General features: G+C 37.8%; 1 protein-coding gene across 17 annotated transcripts in view; it reads left to right on the top strand.

Moving 5' to 3' along the window:
* Positions 1 to 527: 527 nt before the first annotated feature.
* The window catches only part of neb (nebulin), a 64015-nt gene continuing 46291 nt past the window's right edge, over positions 528 to 18251 (top strand). For 16 of the 17 annotated variants that reach the window (XM_037539442.1, XM_037539426.1, XM_037539425.1 and 13 more), the window contains exons 1-28: positions 528 to 600; positions 1310 to 1422; positions 1717 to 1776; positions 4698 to 4763; positions 5796 to 5918; positions 6417 to 6524; positions 6645 to 6749; positions 6902 to 7006; positions 7091 to 7195; positions 7850 to 7954; positions 11582 to 11686; positions 11873 to 11980; positions 12325 to 12441; positions 13127 to 13228; positions 13336 to 13443; positions 13530 to 13634; positions 13757 to 13855; positions 14634 to 14738; positions 14850 to 14957; positions 15075 to 15188; positions 15280 to 15477; positions 15687 to 15794; positions 16625 to 16723; positions 16868 to 16972; positions 17077 to 17184; positions 17277 to 17588; positions 17766 to 17972; positions 18107 to 18211. In XM_037539442.1, coding sequence (XP_037395339.1) covers positions 1738 to 1776; positions 4698 to 4763; positions 5796 to 5918; positions 6417 to 6524; positions 6645 to 6749; positions 6902 to 7006; positions 7091 to 7195; positions 7850 to 7954; positions 11582 to 11686; positions 11873 to 11980; positions 12325 to 12441; positions 13127 to 13228; positions 13336 to 13443; positions 13530 to 13634; positions 13757 to 13855; positions 14634 to 14738; positions 14850 to 14957; positions 15075 to 15188; positions 15280 to 15477; positions 15687 to 15794; positions 16625 to 16723; positions 16868 to 16972; positions 17077 to 17184; positions 17277 to 17588; positions 17766 to 17972; positions 18107 to 18211 — 3069 coding nt within the window. In that variant the 5' untranslated portion in view covers positions 528 to 600; positions 1310 to 1422; positions 1717 to 1737. The remainder of the gene's footprint in view (positions 601 to 1309; positions 1423 to 1716; positions 1777 to 4697; positions 4764 to 5795; positions 5919 to 6416; positions 6525 to 6644; positions 6750 to 6901; positions 7007 to 7090; positions 7196 to 7849; positions 7955 to 11581; positions 11687 to 11872; positions 11981 to 12324; positions 12442 to 13126; positions 13229 to 13335; positions 13444 to 13529; positions 13635 to 13756; positions 13856 to 14633; positions 14739 to 14849; positions 14958 to 15074; positions 15189 to 15279; positions 15478 to 15686; positions 15795 to 16624; positions 16724 to 16867; positions 16973 to 17076; positions 17185 to 17276; positions 17589 to 17765; positions 17973 to 18106; positions 18212 to 18251) is intronic. The other variant, XM_037539427.1, reaches the window with a different exon arrangement.

Below are 18251 nucleotides of genomic sequence, written 5' to 3' on the forward strand. Positions count from 1 at the left end.
TATGTGCAAGTAAAAGAAATATCCCAGACGCTTTGCATATTGCATCTGTGATTTTTTTCCCTCTCAGTCATTTTCATGAGTCACTGTTATGCGAATGTGTTATGGTTTGTGGTGTACACTTGAATTCCCTCTGGCCCCCCTGACTTTGACCTGAATTTAGGACACAGTTAATCCTGGACTCTAGGATTGTTCTCATGTATTTTCTTTGGCCATCCTCATTGAGTGGAATCCATATCTGTATAGATTTACCTCATCCCTTCCAAAACTGACACTTCCACAATTCTCCAACCCAAACAATGTCAGTGTCTCCCATGCACCCCACATGTCACCAGCTATGTTGTATGTTTTTTCCTCATTTTCTTTGCTCTTCCTGCATAGTTGTATATTACCGGATTTGCTGAACAGGTGCTCTTTTCTGAAGGCATCACTAATGTATATTTAGCCATTGAAATCTGAGAAAGCTGCCCTCTGATTGGCTGGTAGGGGCACATGATAACTGAAGTGCGGCTGCAGCTGTGAGCTGTCGCCCGGCGTTTCTCGGGAGGGAAGAGTTGGGGAGGCTCTGGCAGCTTGGGAAACGCTATAACTTTAAAGTCACTGGTAAGCAAAAAAAGTCAACCAACCAAACAATTCAGTTTTCCCTCTCCAGCGTGCTTTGCATGTCCTCCTTCTTTGGATTTTCAATACTCATTTGCTATTGGATGGAATTGATGCTGATGGCTGGTCCTTGGACCACAGTCTGAATCAAGAAGTGTTGCTCTGCCTGCTCTGACCAGGTGACTTTACAAGAACTTTCAGAACTGTGAAAATGTTGACCTTGGAACTTCTCTCTGGAATCTGTGCATCTGTGTCTTGGAGCTTAATCTGATGCGCCTGCGGACTGGAGTTTGCCCACCTCGTCAATCTCTTTTTATTTTCATCTTTTCAATGAAATGAATGGAAAAGCATTATTTTTTTAATGTAAAGTTCTATGAGTTAAGTGCTAAAAAAGGCTAGTTAGTTAGGCAGACCTATATTTAACCTGCAGCCTCAGAAGGCATTGCAGCTCTGCTAGCTAAACAAAGCCAGCCAATCAGGCTGTGGTATTAACTTACATGACAAATAGCTCGAGCGTCTAGGAGCAGCTGTTGCGAAGCTTCATCCAGGAGCTGTGGGTCTTTTGGGGGTCTTGGGTGTCAAACCTTCTGACCAACTGAGGCCTGCAGAAACCTTTACGCAGACAGTATAGACTTATTCTGTTGTCGTTTTTGTCGTTATTTCCGTATAGTTCAGAAAAAAAAGATTTTGACACCTTTCTGTCTGTGTCTAGGTTTGCAGGAGTACGCTAAGTGGAATATCAGTGTGGGATCCTGCTACATGGAAAGTGAGCACCTTCCATGCTGTTAGGCCACTGGAAATACTACTAGAACCGTCTTTGGTCAGGTATGAATGAATTTGATGTAGAAAACAGATACTTAATTGTTCATTCATTATTAGCATCTCAGTAGCACTACTTTCACTCTTGATTGGGTTGACTGAAGTTTCCAGACTTCTTGTCAGTATGAATAAGTAGTGTGTCCTTCATCTGATAGTAAGGATAGAAATTATGCCTTAAGGGTCACTTTTGGTTCATTGTTGTTTTTTCTTCAATTATGATTTTTTTTTTTGCGTAGACGTCTTTTTCAAGGACATGGCAATATTAAGCTGTGCCTCACAGTTGTTTATTTGCTTGTTTAGACCCACTAAAAGTGTTTCAAGATGGAAATAGAAGAATTTGAGGAGGAGGAGTATGAGGAGGTAAGACATAACCTGTCATGATGTAGTTATCTGCTGTTGCTGTATTACTGTTACTGTTGAGCTATACTTGCAAGTAAATTCAATAGCTACCTGTTTTACTCCCAGATGTTTCTTCTTAATCAACATAAGATTCAGACTTATTATCCTTAGTGCCCCTTAGCCCATGTCTTTGCCCTAGTCCTGCAGGTACATTGGCAAGCCCTATGAATAGTGAATTCCAATACCACTGCAGTCAGCAGTTCAGTCTCAGCTTCCCCCGGCATCCATGACTAGCAATGGGTCCCATTTCAAATGACCTCCTCCCAGTAAGATGGGGGGTCTCAGCACCACCCAGTAGTGCAGTAAATAACTACCATGTATAAAATCTCTTCCTTCTACACAGTCATAGATTTTAGCTGAAATTGCATCTGAAATGCAAGCATGTCAGTTCTATTTTTTTGCATATTCACTCAAATCAGTCCACCAGATTATAGTATTCAGTATCAGTATCCTGGTTATGTGCAAAACATTTGCAACATGATATATGATTATCTTTGTGATGGTTATTGATGATTATTGCTAATGACTTATCAAGCTGCATTTTTTGGAAATGAGCCTGAATGGAAGTAACCATTGTTAGATATGATATTCTCACATTTGCTGTGGAACCTTTATACTAACAGTGGGATTACATTCTGTTCAGCATGGTAAGACCCCCTGCAAGCTTCATTTAGAGCTATGGTTGCTGTAATTGGAACATGCTAACTTTGTAGACGTTTTAGACAGATCACTTGATTGTTCTTTCTACATTTGTACTCTGTACGTGCATCTGCCTACTCTCATTCTATAATAGCAGGTTTCCCACTGTCAGAGAATACGTACATGCTATTTTTATCAATATCTCAAAAAACTGATGTAGTTCTTCTTGAAGCTTCCAGGGAGTCTTCCTTAAGTACATGTATACTTGTGCTGCTGTATTTTTGTCTTACTGTAGGCTATTTATGGTCAGTATTTTAGAAGTAGTCAATGCAAGAGTGAAAGCAGACGGTGGACACTAATTCTTTATTTTCTAGTGAAATAAAGTTAACGTTGGGCTTGTATATGTCACCCAGTTTCTGCAGTGGATATCTTATAGGGGATGACAATGTCACCACCACCTATCTGAAAACGAGAGGCAAAGTTTTATACACTCTGGTTTTAATAAGACATCAAAGGACATTAAAAGACATCAGTTAATATATTTCCATAGAAAAATGGCTTCTTTCATCAGATGTATGGGATGTATGAGCTGTAGTGGTCCTTTTTTGTATAATTTTAATCATCCATTTAATCCTTTGTACATTAGTCATTTAGTCAGTATAAGCTACATACAGTATGAACTCTAGACAGCCTTCTGTAAACGTGCATTTGTTGAGTATGTGATTGCACTTGCAGATTAATAGATGATTACAATTATTTTAAGTCTGTGATTCTTTTTCACCATTAGGGGAAAAAGTAGTTCTCAGCTTTGCGAGGGGTCGTTCTTGCAGGAGATACAAATATAGAAGTCTACATCTGCGGTAGACTTGCAGAGAGGCAAATGAGATGAGCCATGCTGTAAATTACACTCGTAGTTCTCTAACCATTAACGTCACACTGAGAGAATGTATTGGGGTTGGTGGGGGGGGGTGGGGGGGGGGGGGGGGGGGGGTCTCATGGAAAAAGACACCTGCAAGGGACAGAAAGGGACATATCTACAGTAAAGGCAAGAGCAGAAAGGTGAGGTGAGAGGTTGAGGGGTGCCAAAACTACTTTTTGTATCTCTACAGTCTCATAGGTCTGAATGAAGAAGCTTCCCACCCTGTGTGCTTTTTCCAGCTCTGGTTACAACTGAGGTTATGTACCTATTTTAGAATATGGATGGAGTGCAAGTTAGGGAAGCCCTGAGAATTTGTAACCCTTTAGGTATTGATTGGTGTACATTTACCTAACAAAAAATTATCTTTGGCCTAGCAAATCGTAGTTTAAGTTCCAGTCACGGACAACAGAGGTCAATAAGATGGCAATTTAATAGTCTATTTTTGCCGACAGCTTATAAGCTGTTTACAGACTGGATAGTGAAAAGTATGTCATAGTCCAAGGCAAATGTGTTGAATTTTCAGAGTACCATGCTATGTTCAGTCACGTACTTAGGGTTATGTTCTCTGACACATTGTTTCTGTTTGTCTCTATGACTATAACTTTAGCCACAAACAATAATAGACATGAGTTCATCTAAGTGCTTAGATGTTCTCTGCATTTGACAGGCAGAAGGCTCAGTCAGTCAAAGCAGACCGTCTATTACAGGATTTCCTTTTTTCAGATACAGAAAACCATCTGGTTGATTGACATTAATTTATCCTTTACGAAAACAATTCCCATGGGAGACAATCGACTGACCTTGATTAACGTTAGTGCTTAAACTCCACAAGTAAACTGCAATGCAGAAACAAGGGGGAGATTTCTGGTCTCTGAACTCTATGAAAATTAAACAGTGGTGTAAGAGATATTATTTATTTCATACATAGTCACAAAACTGTTTTTAATATTTTTACATTTTTTGTAAAAGGCAGCTGCTCTTTATATTGTATCAACATTTCATAATGAATACACCAATAGAAAAGGCCACAATTAGTCAGAATTAAAGTACATTATATTAACTTTTTTTCGTCTTCTCCTGTAAAGTTACAATTTTTGGTTCTGTAGATACATTGTGCCATACATGAGTTTGTAAGACCATATGGTTGTAATATAGTCTAAATAAGATAAAATATGGAACATCTGAATACATATTAAGTTTCCTAATTGGGTAAATTGAGTTTTTAAGACATTCAGAGCTTGGAAAGGGTCACAAAGAGTTCTGCTTTGTCTCTGGCATCTGTGAGCTTCCTTTTCAAAGCCCAGAGTTTGTCCTATATTTATAGTACTTTGAGGAGGGCCCGACGATCATCACTACCACCACCACCTCCACCACACATCAGGCCGCGCAGGTAAATGGCCTCCTTCCAGGATGCTCCAGTGAAAGACATAAGGCTTATAACATATTGACTGCTTTTGCCTGTCAAGGGGGTTATTCCACTATCCTCAGTTCCATATTATGAATAAAGTCAGAACAATTCCACTCACTAAGAGACAGTGGATTGTTAAACAAACCTCCTTGTTTAACAATTCACAGGACAGAGAAACTTTCATTTAGACACTATTGTATCTAAAATTATATGATCCACAGTCCAGAATCTGATGAAATAGCCCCCACGCTCCCTTATATCCAGCCAAGCACATCCTTCCAACAAGGTAGCAATGTTGGAGTAGTATTAAAGAGCATGTATCTATGCAGCTCTTATAGGATTGCATTTGGTGTCTGATTCTGCCTTGTTTCAGTTTGTGTGAAGTAATGCACGTGAGCTTATATATACACTCCCGCATTTTTATTGGCCTGCTCATCTGCTCTTGATTTTCCAGCTTCATTCAGCTCATCATGCTGCCGGCCTTTTTATGTGTTATATGTTTCTCAAAAAACACAAATAACCCCTTTAACTAGTCTAATGAAAAGAAACAGCAGCTGCGAGCATTTGTAAGTTACATGTGACTAATTTAATTAAAACTTATGATTGACACCACATGTTTGTGTTTGTATGAGGAATTGTACCGACTGTTTCAGGTAAGTATATCAAACTAGATTATGCTTTGAACCTTCTTTTTGTTATTGTAGTAAAATTGTTAGCATCATGTTTAATCCATAAAATATCAGTAATTAGTAATAGAATAAGAGAAATGTAGGGTTATTTTTGAATTACTGAAAATGTAGCTACAAGCTACACAGGGCTGAACATTTAATGAAAGTGAGACCAAATGTATTCGGAATAAAAGGAATATAAATATGGAAACTTGAAAAACATAAGTTTTGTAATTAGGTAAATTCCTGAGTTATTAAGAATATTAATAATTCATAAGTCAGAGAGGACATGCCCTCTCTGCAGGGTTGATCTAATTCCTCATTGACTCCTTTCTTTCTTCTATAGCAGGTGGCAGGTACTGGGAGCCTTCCTACACGCAAGGTCAGGAAGAAGGCAAGAGTGGACACGTCGAAATTCATGACCCCTTACCTGGCACACAGTCAGAAGATGCTTGACCAGTACAGTCATGTAAGGAAACACCCAATCAAATACCAAAAAATGTGCTTATTCTCTTAATGTATATCAAACCTGTCATATTATGTGCTTAAATGTAACTATTATGTTATCATTACAATTATATTGCCAATCAATTGATCTACCAAAAAATTGTAAGATGCAAAGCACTGCCCTTATGAAGCATCAAAAACTGACTGCTAAGTTTGAGTGAGTTGCAAGCCTGTTCTATGAGGTGCTTCACATCTAAAAATTAAAAAATATAAAATATTAAAATGTAAAGATCCATTTTAAAAGACTTTGGAAAAACACTGTTACCATATCCTCAAAAATGAAAAAAAAAATGATGGAGATGCAAAATTCAGGTTCAAGGTTTAATTCCGACAGTGGCAATATGGGTTACATCACAGAAAAAAACAAAACAAAACATTACTGTATGTATATTTCTATGTATGTGGTGCTGGATATTACTTTGTTTTATGTGTAAATTCAAGCCTTCTTATATCTTTCCAGAACAAGTACAGGGAGGCGTATGAGAGGTCCAAGGGACAACCATACATCATTTCAGCTGACACACCTGAGATGATTCGCATCAAGAAGGCCCAGGAGCAGCTCAGTGAGGTGGGAATTATACTTATTACTTATATGACAGTATATGTCATTTCAATTTTCTATTTTTGTTCATGTTTACTTTATCCAATTAACATGACACTCTGTTATCATTTAAAATTTTAATTTCAGGTAAAATATCGTATGGAAGGGCTGAAGGCTAAGACCACCAGCTCCTACGATGGCGAGGCTCGTGAGATTGCACACGTGAAGCACGTCTCTGATCTTGTCAGCAAAGTACGCACAATTTGTTTTAAACAGACTCTTAAATCTACATTGATCTTACTCTCCTGTGATATTAATTGTTTCTTATCTGCGCTAGTGATAAACATCAGTTTAGTAGAGAATCTCCTCTATTAGATAAGCATCATTTTTATCTTGCTTTTTAGGTTTTATACAGACAGAAATGGGACGAGACCAAGGACAGATACCTGCTGCCTCCTGATGCTCCTGAGTTGGTTTTGGCTGTGAAGAATGCAGCTAATTACAGCAAGGTAAGACATTGCCCAGTAGAAGTTTCACATCTAAAGGTCTTAGTAGTTGAGTGTGTCATCTGATTAAGTGTTTATCTCTGCCAGAAACTATACACAGAGGCATGGGATGAGGACAAGACCATGTACTACCCATACAGTGACAGCCCAGAGCTCCGTCGAGTGGCCAAGGCCCAGGAAATCCTCAGTGATGTATGATTCCTCTTATAATACTTTCAAACATTATTGTATTGTCAGTACATTGATTTCACTTCAGCAGTGACCAGAGAAGTAAAAGTAAAAAGTGTCAGTAATATCATCACTTAGAATGTGGGTTGTAAAGGAACTTTATTTGTTGCTAATAGAACTGGAAAATGTCCTGTTTTAGGTGTAATACATACTGTATACATCATTTTTGGCTTATTTAGTACATTGCTTCTTTTCCTAGAAAGTAAGCTGGTCTTGATGGCCTTGAATCTTTAGGCACTGTGAAATATAATAGCAAACTGGATAATGCATATTTTAATAAAGTTAATATATTACTTCACAACTGTGAATGGAAATTTTAGAAGGGAAACAAGAAGATCTTAATTCATTTAGTAAAGGATTAGTGAATAAGCTCAAAGAGAGCTCAAAGATCTCAAGCAGAAAGGCTCTTAAATTTTCATAGATTTTTAGAACTCAGAAACTATGTTTTTATCCACATTATTGTTTACATACTATATGAGATCCCACATTTCTAAAAATGTTATGTTCAAATTTAGAAATACCCCGTGAATCAAGGCCGTAGACTACGAACCAAGCTGAATCTAGTCACACTCTTTAGTTTTGAAAGCCATTGGTGACTGTTGTGCTCTTTCCTCTAAGATCAAATACAAGAAGGGTCATGATGAACGCAAAGCAAAGTACACATCCCTGGCTGAGCCCCCAGAGGTGGAACTAGCCAAGAAAAACTTTGCTAATCGTAGTAACGTAAGTACACAAGCTCATATTAGTCAACTAAAAACTGTCTGTGGTCTCCTTAAAATCTGGCCAAACTTCCTTTTTTTCACGATAGCTTTTAAAATGAAAAAAGGTTGCAGGATATTGCACAGTGTTGATGTTAGCTGCCCATTTTGTCCTGTGCCATATTTATAATCAGCTGTAGTGCGCTGTTCCAGAGAAAGATAAACCAGAACAGGCTTTAGCATGTGAGTCTGTCTAGGTCCTCAGAGACAGACAGAGATAACCACCACCTGCCATCTGATATTATTAGAGGGGACTGGCACTGAGTATAGCAAACTGCGCTCAAACCAAAGAAACCACAGACCGATTTAAAGAGCCCTTATCATGGAAAATAAATTTAAACTTTTTTAAACTTTTTTCAAATAAAACACTGATGTTGTAGGTGAACAATGTCAAAGTTCACAACATTCATTTACATTCATGTAATCCTTATATGGACATTATGTGATGTAACAAGTACTCTCATATTTAATCACATTTTATATATATATATGTGTGTGTATATATATATATATATATATATATATATATATTATGATATATTATTATATATTATTATTATTATATATATATATATATCTGTCCTTTCAGCCTACAGCAATTTAGGTACATCTCTTAATTTGAAAAGAGTGTCTCAGACTACAAACTGCTTTTTAATGAGGCACAATACAGGAAAGATAATAACAGCAGAGGTCATATACATATTTGAGATATAACAGCATAATAACAACGACAGCCTGCTTAATTAAAAGAAATCTCTGTATCGTTCTCTTTTTAAAAAGAATCTTAAGATTTTTTTAGGTAATTTTTTTGTTTTGAATAATTCCGTATCACTTTTCTTAAAAAGAATCTTAACCCTCTACTGCACATATTTTGATGATACTTGATAAGAATGATTCCATATCTTATTGATAAAACTTGTTTTTTATTTTTGGGACTCCCCCACCCCCCATTTTTTTACAAGATTGTGCGACAATGGAACAGAATTGTAAAGAAAATGATATTCACATATCATAAGACAGTGTTCAGAGAGCAGTACAAAACCGCAAAATCTTCAAAATTTCAACAAGTTATTATGTAAAATGGGGAAAAAAACACATGAAACACATTTACATACTTAATTTGATACAGAAGTAGGTTTGTATTACGTAGTGTGTTGTGTCATATCATGCAATAAGATTACACTCTGTGTGAAATTTCAAAAAGCAATTCTTCTGTGCAGAGAAACAGAGGTATACATTATACTTTTTGCATATCACTTCCTGTGCACCCAGGAGCCCTGCACCTTCCTTTCTTGTCACACATTATTTGCCAGTGTCAAATATTATCCAAGCAGACATTCTGGTTAGGGATGGGAGCTGTGGGCCCCTGCTTCCTCCCCTTCTCCTCATACCATTTGGAAATCCCACCACTGGTTCGCCCTCTCTTCATTCGTTGTCACAATCCCGTCTGTAAATGAGCCAACATGTCACCACTGCCATATCTACATGGCGGTAATACCATTTCTTTGACCTGATGTTGGTGTGATATAAGGCAATCAGTGAATCCAACAAGTCAACACCTTCCATGTGTTGATTGTATGTGGATACTGATGCAGGGCACGGGACCTCGATGGTTTTCTTTTGGCCTCTGTCTCATCAGTCAAAATGGGATACAGGGTAAGCACCCACGTAGGTACTGAGGAGGGTGACATACCATTTGACTGTGTGCAGCTGGGTATTTCCAACATAGGCTGTTTTTTCCTGGAAGGATCCACGGGCAGATCTTTTCAGATCAACAACTGACATCATGGAACTGCCTGGTAAGCACCATTTGAGTGCACCGTACCCCAACAGTGGATGCCCTGTATGGACAACATGAGCATGAGGGGGACTGAGCTAAACCAGTTGTCAAAGAACAGCTTGAAATTCTGATTCTTTGGTATTGGTTCTGCCAGGCACAGTACTACATTCCCACTTGCCCCTACATCTGGAAGCTCAGATGAATGTACAGCCTTCCCACTATAAACTTCAAAATTGTGTGGAATGCCATCTGATCCAGCAAGGACCAGTATTTTGTAACCCCATTTTCTTGGCTTACTGGGTAGATACTGCTTGATTCTGCTCTTGTCCTTTAAATGGCATCATTTGTTCATCTACACTCAATGTCTCACACATAGGAGATTTTTTCAGCTGGGTGAGAACGTGATTTAAGAGAAGTCAATTCTTGTACAGCTCATCGTAGTCATCCATATCTCTTATGGGCTGACAACTGTTGTTGCTGAAATGGAGAAATTTTTGGATGGCCTCCCACCGTCCAAGAGGCATCACATAAGCAACATGTGGAATGCGGCTACTTGGCTCCAACACATGCTGGTGGCTGGAAGACCAAATAGTGGAGTACAATGCCAAAGAACTTTTCAAGGTCTTGAACAGTAAGGTTAAGTGATTTGGCAGGATTGCACTGGATGCTATACAGGTTTGACTCATTCACAATAAGCTCAAAGAGGTCATTCACAATAAGCTCAAAGATTTTTGAAGTATTGGTACGGAGTCTGAATTTCACTGGCTGATGGAGATATGTGCAACCAGTCAGGGTGTACTGGAGAGGCAGTGTTGTGACATGTTTTCCATCGAGGGGTCTGGGAAGAACTACTATCATTTTCAGACAGATTGCCATCTTCATACCCACTGGTATCTTGAGTGTCTATTAAAAGGCATAAAAAGTAAGTTTCCAAATACATCAAAAACAAAACATGGGTAACTACAGCTTGATATCTGACTCCTATTTTGTATGCTGTGTGCTGTATGAAATGAAAACCCTATTTTTTCACCTATGGTCAAACCTTTTTCTCCGTTCCACTCCTCCTCACTGTCATTGCTGTCTATCTCACTGTTCTCACTGTTAGATGGGGTTTGCCTAACACGCCGATCCTGCTCTTTTCATTTTAGAACAATCTTGTATCCATTTTTCTGTCAAAACATGTTATAAAATGTAAAACTATATAAAAAAACATATACATATATTTAGTGCTTTTATTGCGCACAAATACATGTACTAATATATGATAACATCCAAACACACTGTCAGTAAAGATATCCCTGAAAAACACCCTTTATCACAACATTGCCTTGAGGCAACAAAAAGGAAAACTGAATTTCTGTACTTGCAAAATAAAAAAAAGCTTCATATAACCTCACAAAAGGCTTCCCTACACTTTTATACACGCACGCATAACCTTCTTCTCACACCATGCGCTCCTGTGACCATGCCTCAGAAAAGAAAGTCCCACCTTCAAATGATGCTTAATAGTGACTCCCACGTCTTACTGGACTGCTCTTTCCTGCGTTGTTGACCATTCTGATTGGTTGCAGTTACTTAAAGAAACATGTACTGCACATTTTGTATCTACTTTGTTGTAGAAGCACTGTATCTTTTAAGAAGGATCTTAAGACTGTTCTTTTTAGATGTTTTTTTTCTGTAAAGCACCTTGAGTTGACATTGTCATATAAAGTACAATTTAATGTACAGAGAATGAAAAATGTACAGAGTATAGGCCCTTTAAAAATCAGTGTCCATTTGTGAATTAACAAGCTATAAATATATTCTTTGCAGCTGAAATATCATGAGGACTACAACAAGAACGTGAAGGGCAAGTGGTGTGAAACCCCTTACTTTGACGTTGCTATTGGCAGGATGGTCATGGATAATGTCAGTGAAGTAAGTGGTGGGCATGTTGAATAAATCTGAAAGAAATGTGTTAAGGGAAATATTAACTTTTTGCACTTTATTGTTTGCCTTTATTTAAATCACTTAAGCTGTAAATAAATGAATCATAAATTGAATTGTTATGTTAATTGTTCATTCCCATAACCTTTCCTCTCCACTCACTGACTGTCTCCCCAGAAAAAATATACTGCTGCTTATGAAGACATGAAAGACCAAATTTATTTCATGCAAACAGAAACTCCAACATACGCTACAAACAAAAGCTCTGGTAACATTGCAAGCTCGGTGAGTTCTAAATGTTTGGTCATTGTTGTGCATGCAGAATAAGACATAAAAATGAGATAAAGTGAACCATGACAGTAGTAGATTAGGCTTCAGTGACAACAGCTGAGAAATGATCATTTTGCTCATTGCATTGTCTTGTTCCCTCTGTCTCAAAACACCATTGACTTAATACAGAAACTATAATTACATCAAAGATCAGGCTTCATTAGATGAACATTATGGCAAATAAATTACATTATATTAAGTACACTACATTAAATTACATATAAAATAACAGTGATAAGAAAAACCTTGTCAAGTAGACCTGTGCATTCATTTCTCCTGGCTTTCTCTCTGCTTTTTAGGTTAAGTACAAGAAGGACTACGAAAAGACAAAAGCGACATCAGAATACAATGTTCTCCCAGCTTCAGAAAACCCCCTCCTCAGACAACTGAGATACGCGGGCACCATCTTGAGCGATGTACGGTGAACTTAATGGATTTGTTTGCGTTTGCAATGAATTAGACCCAATGTCAGTGATCAGAGAAAAAATGTGTTCTGTATTCTAGAGAAATATTCCTTTATTATTTTATAGTTTAAAGAAAACCTTGGTTTTTGTTTTCTTACATTTCATGCACGTTGCCCACAAGCAGCATATGACAGAGGTTTTGTCCAGCAGGAGATGCTAAACAGCAACTGTGACTCAGAGCTACTGTGTCTATTTTCCACATAGCCTTTAATGATGGCACGATAGAATTTCAGCATCCTGCTGGTGATAATGTTGCAAACATAATTATACACTTTAAGCATTAATTCACAGGGAGATTTTGTACTCACTGGCACCTTCTACCCTGATTGAATGAATGAATTCAATTTAAAAGTGAGATATGAAATATTGGTGGTTTAATGCACCTTGATTAGACTGGTGACCAAATTAAAACGTAGGCATCGTGCTAATGTTCGAAAATTATTTACACTTGCTCGAGATGGATTTACTTGTAGTCAGTAGTCTAAAGGAACTGGGTCTAATTGGACTGCTGTCTAATGTAAATGAGCTTGTATAACAGTAAAAATCTTTTTTTTTACAGCAAAAAAGGTTGCAACCCAGCTTTTTTGCTGTTTGGTTATTCATTGTTGATATCTGTCTTTTTGCATTCATTTTTTAGAAAGTGTACAAAGCTAACTATGAAAAAGCAAGAGGATCCAGCATTAACTACTGTGATACTCCCAAGTTCCAGATGGACAGCGTCCTCAAACGGTTTAGTGATGTGAGTGTCACATTGCTGTGCGCAGTGCTGTCAAAAGGCATGCAGTGTCAACTTAACGGTATTTAGTGATGCAAATATCAGGAGTTTGGCTTTATTTCTCTCCATAGGCACACTATAAAGCGAAGTATGATAACGAGGTGAAGGGTCACTATATTGGCAGTTATGAAGATGTATTCACTCTTCATTGCCAGAAGGTGGAGGAGTTAAAGAGTGAAGTAAGTACATTTTGGCACACACGTGTGTGTGTTCTGTATGTGTGTGTATAAATCCTAATGTATACTTTGCCTCTGATCTCTTTTAGAAACAATATAAAGCTGATTATGATGATATGAAGACAAGATGCTACTTTCCTCAAACAATCACACCTGAATATGAAGCAATTAAAAAAGTGGGACAATGTAAAGATGTGAGTTTACAAGACACCATCTGTTGGCCCAGTGTGATGCATTTCTGAGCTTATACATCAAATAATGTTGTATTTTATTTGCTAACTAAAAAAGTTTTTTCATTTAATTTCTCTCTCTGTAGAAAGCATATCGGCAGCACCCAGACAGAATAAAGTTCACACAAGTAACAGACTCACCAGTCCAAGTACAAGCGGCCATTAATGCTCAACAACTGAGTGATGTACGTATCTCTTAAATCTCTCATATTAGTTAGATCACTTTACGGAGTGTGAATAATCGATTTTTGTTTCATGAAGACATCAGTGTTAGTTTTCTAAGGAAACAGTCAGCCAGGTACAATTAATGGAACAAATCAAAGTGCACTAAATGAGTAGCTTTAATGGCATTTCCATGTGAGCTAATAACATTCCCAAAGGTTGTTCATTTTCTGTGGTCCTGTAGATGCCATGTAGTGAATGTGTAAACATGTTATAAGGGATTTACATTCAGTATGCTAAAAATAACTCTCCTGACTAGAGGGCTTTGCAATAAACGGCCAGTATAGGGCATTTCTACAGACATCATTGCCATCTACTGGAATTCTTGTGTCTTGTTTCTCCATTCTGTTTGACACAGCTAAAGTGACTGTCTGAAATGGAAAAGAGAGAAAGGATCTGAATGTTAATTATTAAATAAATTCAGAATAGCGTTCTGATAAGCATTCAAATACAGAGTGAATGCAAATTTTATTAATCAAGTTCCATAAATTCAAAGATTTTTTTGTTATTCACATCTAAAGTTAGATCTTTTGTCTTCTTTTGTCTTCTTATTACCTAAGACTATATTTAGGTTTATAAAGAGATGATGCTTAGATTAAAATAAGGCTTTTTTATTTTAGGCTTATATATATGTTAGACAATAATGCAGCACCCAGGAAATAATTTAGTGTAGAAATATGCATGATATGTATCTATAACAGGTGCAATGTTTTTTATCTTAAACCTCTTTTTATTTTTCAGCTGAACTACAAGGCAAAGTATGAACAGGAGAAGTTCAAGTGTTACGTCCCTCCTGATTATCCCTTTTTCATTCAGTCTAGAGTTAACGCTTATAACCTTAGTGATGTGAGTATTGACTGCTATAACCCTCTTCTCTTAATTTAAATGTAAACCTGAAAGTACTTTAGCTGCATTATGCTCTTCTCTTTTTTTATTGTGTGTATTCTTTGTTTGCAGACTTGTTACAAGTATGAATGGGAAAAGACAAAAGCGAAAAAGTTTGAGGTGAAGGGTGATGCTATCTCCATCCTCGCAGCCCGTGCCCACACCAACATTGCCAGTGATGTAAGTGCACAGATCTGTATTCAAGTACCCAGTGTGAATTCACTCATGATTAAATGGACATTTAGGTGGCATTTTGATGGTGTGTATGAGTTTGTCTCTTGTGTCCACTTTTGACAGGTGAAATACAAGAAAGACTATGAGAAGGCGAAAGGACACATGGTCGGCGCTCTCAGTATTAATGATGACCCGAAAATTATGCACTCGGTCCATGTTGCTAAGATTCAGAGTGAGGTGAAAGGACACCATTAACTTTTTTAAACTCTTTACTCTTTCACTGTTTTCATTTTGGTAAGATTATTAACTGAGTGAAGTGTCTCTACAGCGCGAGTATAAAAAAGACTATGAAAAGATGAAGACCAAGTACCATACCCCACTGGACATGATGCTTGTCACATTAGCAAAGAAGTCTCAGGCTATTGCCAGCATGTCCGGCTACAGAAACATCCCCAGTCGCTACCTCCTACCATTTGACAGCATACCACTGGACCTGGCCAAGAAAGCCAACATCCTGCAGAGTGATGTAAGCATCCAAACTGAGTGCTTGCACACCGTAGCTACACTGAGCCACAAAAAATAACAATGCTGAAAGGCCATTGGTTGAATTCCTATTTCGGAGACATGCATTAGTCTCCCACATGACGATTTAGTTCTTATTTATTGATATGATAAAGTTAAAAAGACATTTTTATGAGAAATTGTATTGTTTGTTTTTCTTCTTGACAACCACAGAATGAGTATAAGTCAGACTACAACAGCTACACTAAAGGAACTCCTTGGGTACCTTACGGATCACTGGATGTTGAGAAAGCCAAGAAAGCTGGAGAGATCCTAAGTGAGGTATAATTATCAAACCTTTCGTCAAATGATTATTCCAGTTTGAAAAGAGAAACAATATTTTGCTGAAGACAGAGAGCACAGTTGGCTTAGACACATACTGAAGGAGATTTCAGGGAGTCTCAAACAAGTCAAAACATTTATGATATATTTACCCCTGGATAGAGCAAGGGACTTACACTACCTCTCAAAAAGTTTATAATCATTATTTCCAACAGTATAAAATCAATTTGTGTATGATGCAACTACCATGCAGTGGGTCTCAAATCATTGTAGGAGGCTGTAAAAAAATGTTTAGGTGTGTGCAGAATGATGAGCAGTGATGTGGATGATTTAGAAAGCTGTAAGGATGAAGTTATTACACAAGTAATATTCAGAATACCTCGTATTTGCAAACAGGTGATCAAAGCTGATGGTGGATACTTTGAGCTGGACTATAAATACTATACTGTATTTATTATAAATACAAAGATAATTATTTATTTAAATTCTTGTTTCAAAAAATGGCTAAAGCATTGATTATAATGTGTCAAATACTTTGGTGACATCTATAATATTTTAAATATCTTGTTGTGTTATATGTTCCTGGATAAAACAAGTGAATCCATATTTTCCAAAGACGCCTCTGTTTTCTTCTGTCAGTTGAGATCAATGCAAATATAATGAAGCATGTATATGTATATATATGTGTGTGTATGCTCTGCAGTTTTTAAGTGCCTGCAAGAAGTGAAATACACACTAAAAACACTATAGAAAATTTGTTTTGGTTTTATTTTTTTAGACATTTGTTCTTTACTCATAATCATTTGTACCTGTTCTTTGTTCCAACCTAGAAAAAGTACAGGCAGCACCCAGACACTGTGCCTTTTACTGCTATTGATGATCACCCTGTTATGCTGCAAGCTAAGGTCAACCAGGTCATTAGGAGTGATGTAAGTACATGATGTCTTTCTTCTATCCTGGTGCTCCACACTACACATTTAATTCAACAGTATGGCACATTACTGCATGATCTTCCTCATATAAAATGTGTAACCATAAATTGAGCAGACCTTTGTGTGTTTTGTCCTTTGTAGTTGCATTACAAGAAAGGGCTTGACGAGGTCCATCAAAAATACTCCCTGCCGCCTGATGTCCCAGAGTTTCTCCAGGCCAAGTGCAATGCCTACAATATCAGCAATGTATGTAAACAATTCTAACATGATGAGGGAACTCACACTTCTTTTTCTTTTTTCATTATCAAGGTAACAATATTTATTTTGAGTGCCAACATTTTGATTTTCAGAAATATTATAAAGTTGGATGGGAGGATATTATTTCAAAGGGATATGATTTGAAGGGTGATGCCATCCCCATCCGTGCAGCCAAGGCAGCAAGGCATGCAGCCAGTGATGTAAGTCTCTTCCACATACAATCAAACAGAACATTTGACAGCACTGAAACCAATGAATCAAACAATAACACATCAATATATCCTGGCTTTAGGTCCAGTACAAGAAAGAGTACAACAAGGCTAGGGGCCACCACGTTGGCTTCCGCAACATCCAGGACGACCCCCTGCTGGTGCATTACATGGCAGTGGCTAAGATGCAGAGTGAGAAGAACTACAAGAAGGACTATCACAAGGCTAAGCTGAAGTATCACACTCCTGTGGACATGATGAGTGTTGCGCATGCTAAGCATGCATCCACAATTCAGACATTTGCAGGCTACAAGCAGCCACTCCATCACTACACACTTCTTCCAGATGCCATGCACCTGGAGCTGGCCCGCACCATGAATGTCATCTCAAGTGATGTAAGGCAGTCCAAAATCCAGCACTTGTTTCTTGTACTTAAATTATGAATTGAACTGGAACTTTTTTCAGCATAGATTTGAGCTAACTTCAGAAAAGTAACACAGTGTTATTAAGTGTAACTCAGTAACAGTTACTAAGGGTAACTCACACATGCTCTGTCAAATTCTCCTTGCTAGTACAACTACAAGTCAGACTATGAAAACTCAATGAAAGGCATTGGCTGGGTACCCATTGGTTCACTGGATGTGGAGAAAGCAAAGACTGCTGCTCGTGCTCTGGATGAGAAGAAGTACAGGCAGCACCCAGATACCATCAAGTTCACCAGTGTCATGAACACCCCAGTTATGGAGCAGGCGAAATTGAACGCACAGCAGCTAAGCGATGTATGTAACCGGTTCACACCGTTTCTGTTTATTTTGTTCATTTTAATAATGAACATGTAACAAGAAGGTATATATCTATGGAATCGTGAGTCTTTTGAATGAAAAAGGAACATTGTCTGGTCCCTGTTTTCCAGAAACTGTACAAAGCCAGTGGAGAAAAGTTTATGCATACGTACCATCTGCCTGCGGACACACCGGAGCTTCTGCAAGCCAAATATAATGCTGCTAATGTCAGCAAGGTAGGAATACAGACAATTAAAATTAAAAAAAGGAAACATT

This window comes from Pygocentrus nattereri, chromosome 6 (genome assembly GCF_015220715.1).
Source record: "Pygocentrus nattereri isolate fPygNat1 chromosome 6, fPygNat1.pri, whole genome shotgun sequence".
NCBI classification, from domain to species: Eukaryota; Metazoa; Chordata; class Actinopteri; order Characiformes; family Serrasalmidae; genus Pygocentrus; species Pygocentrus nattereri.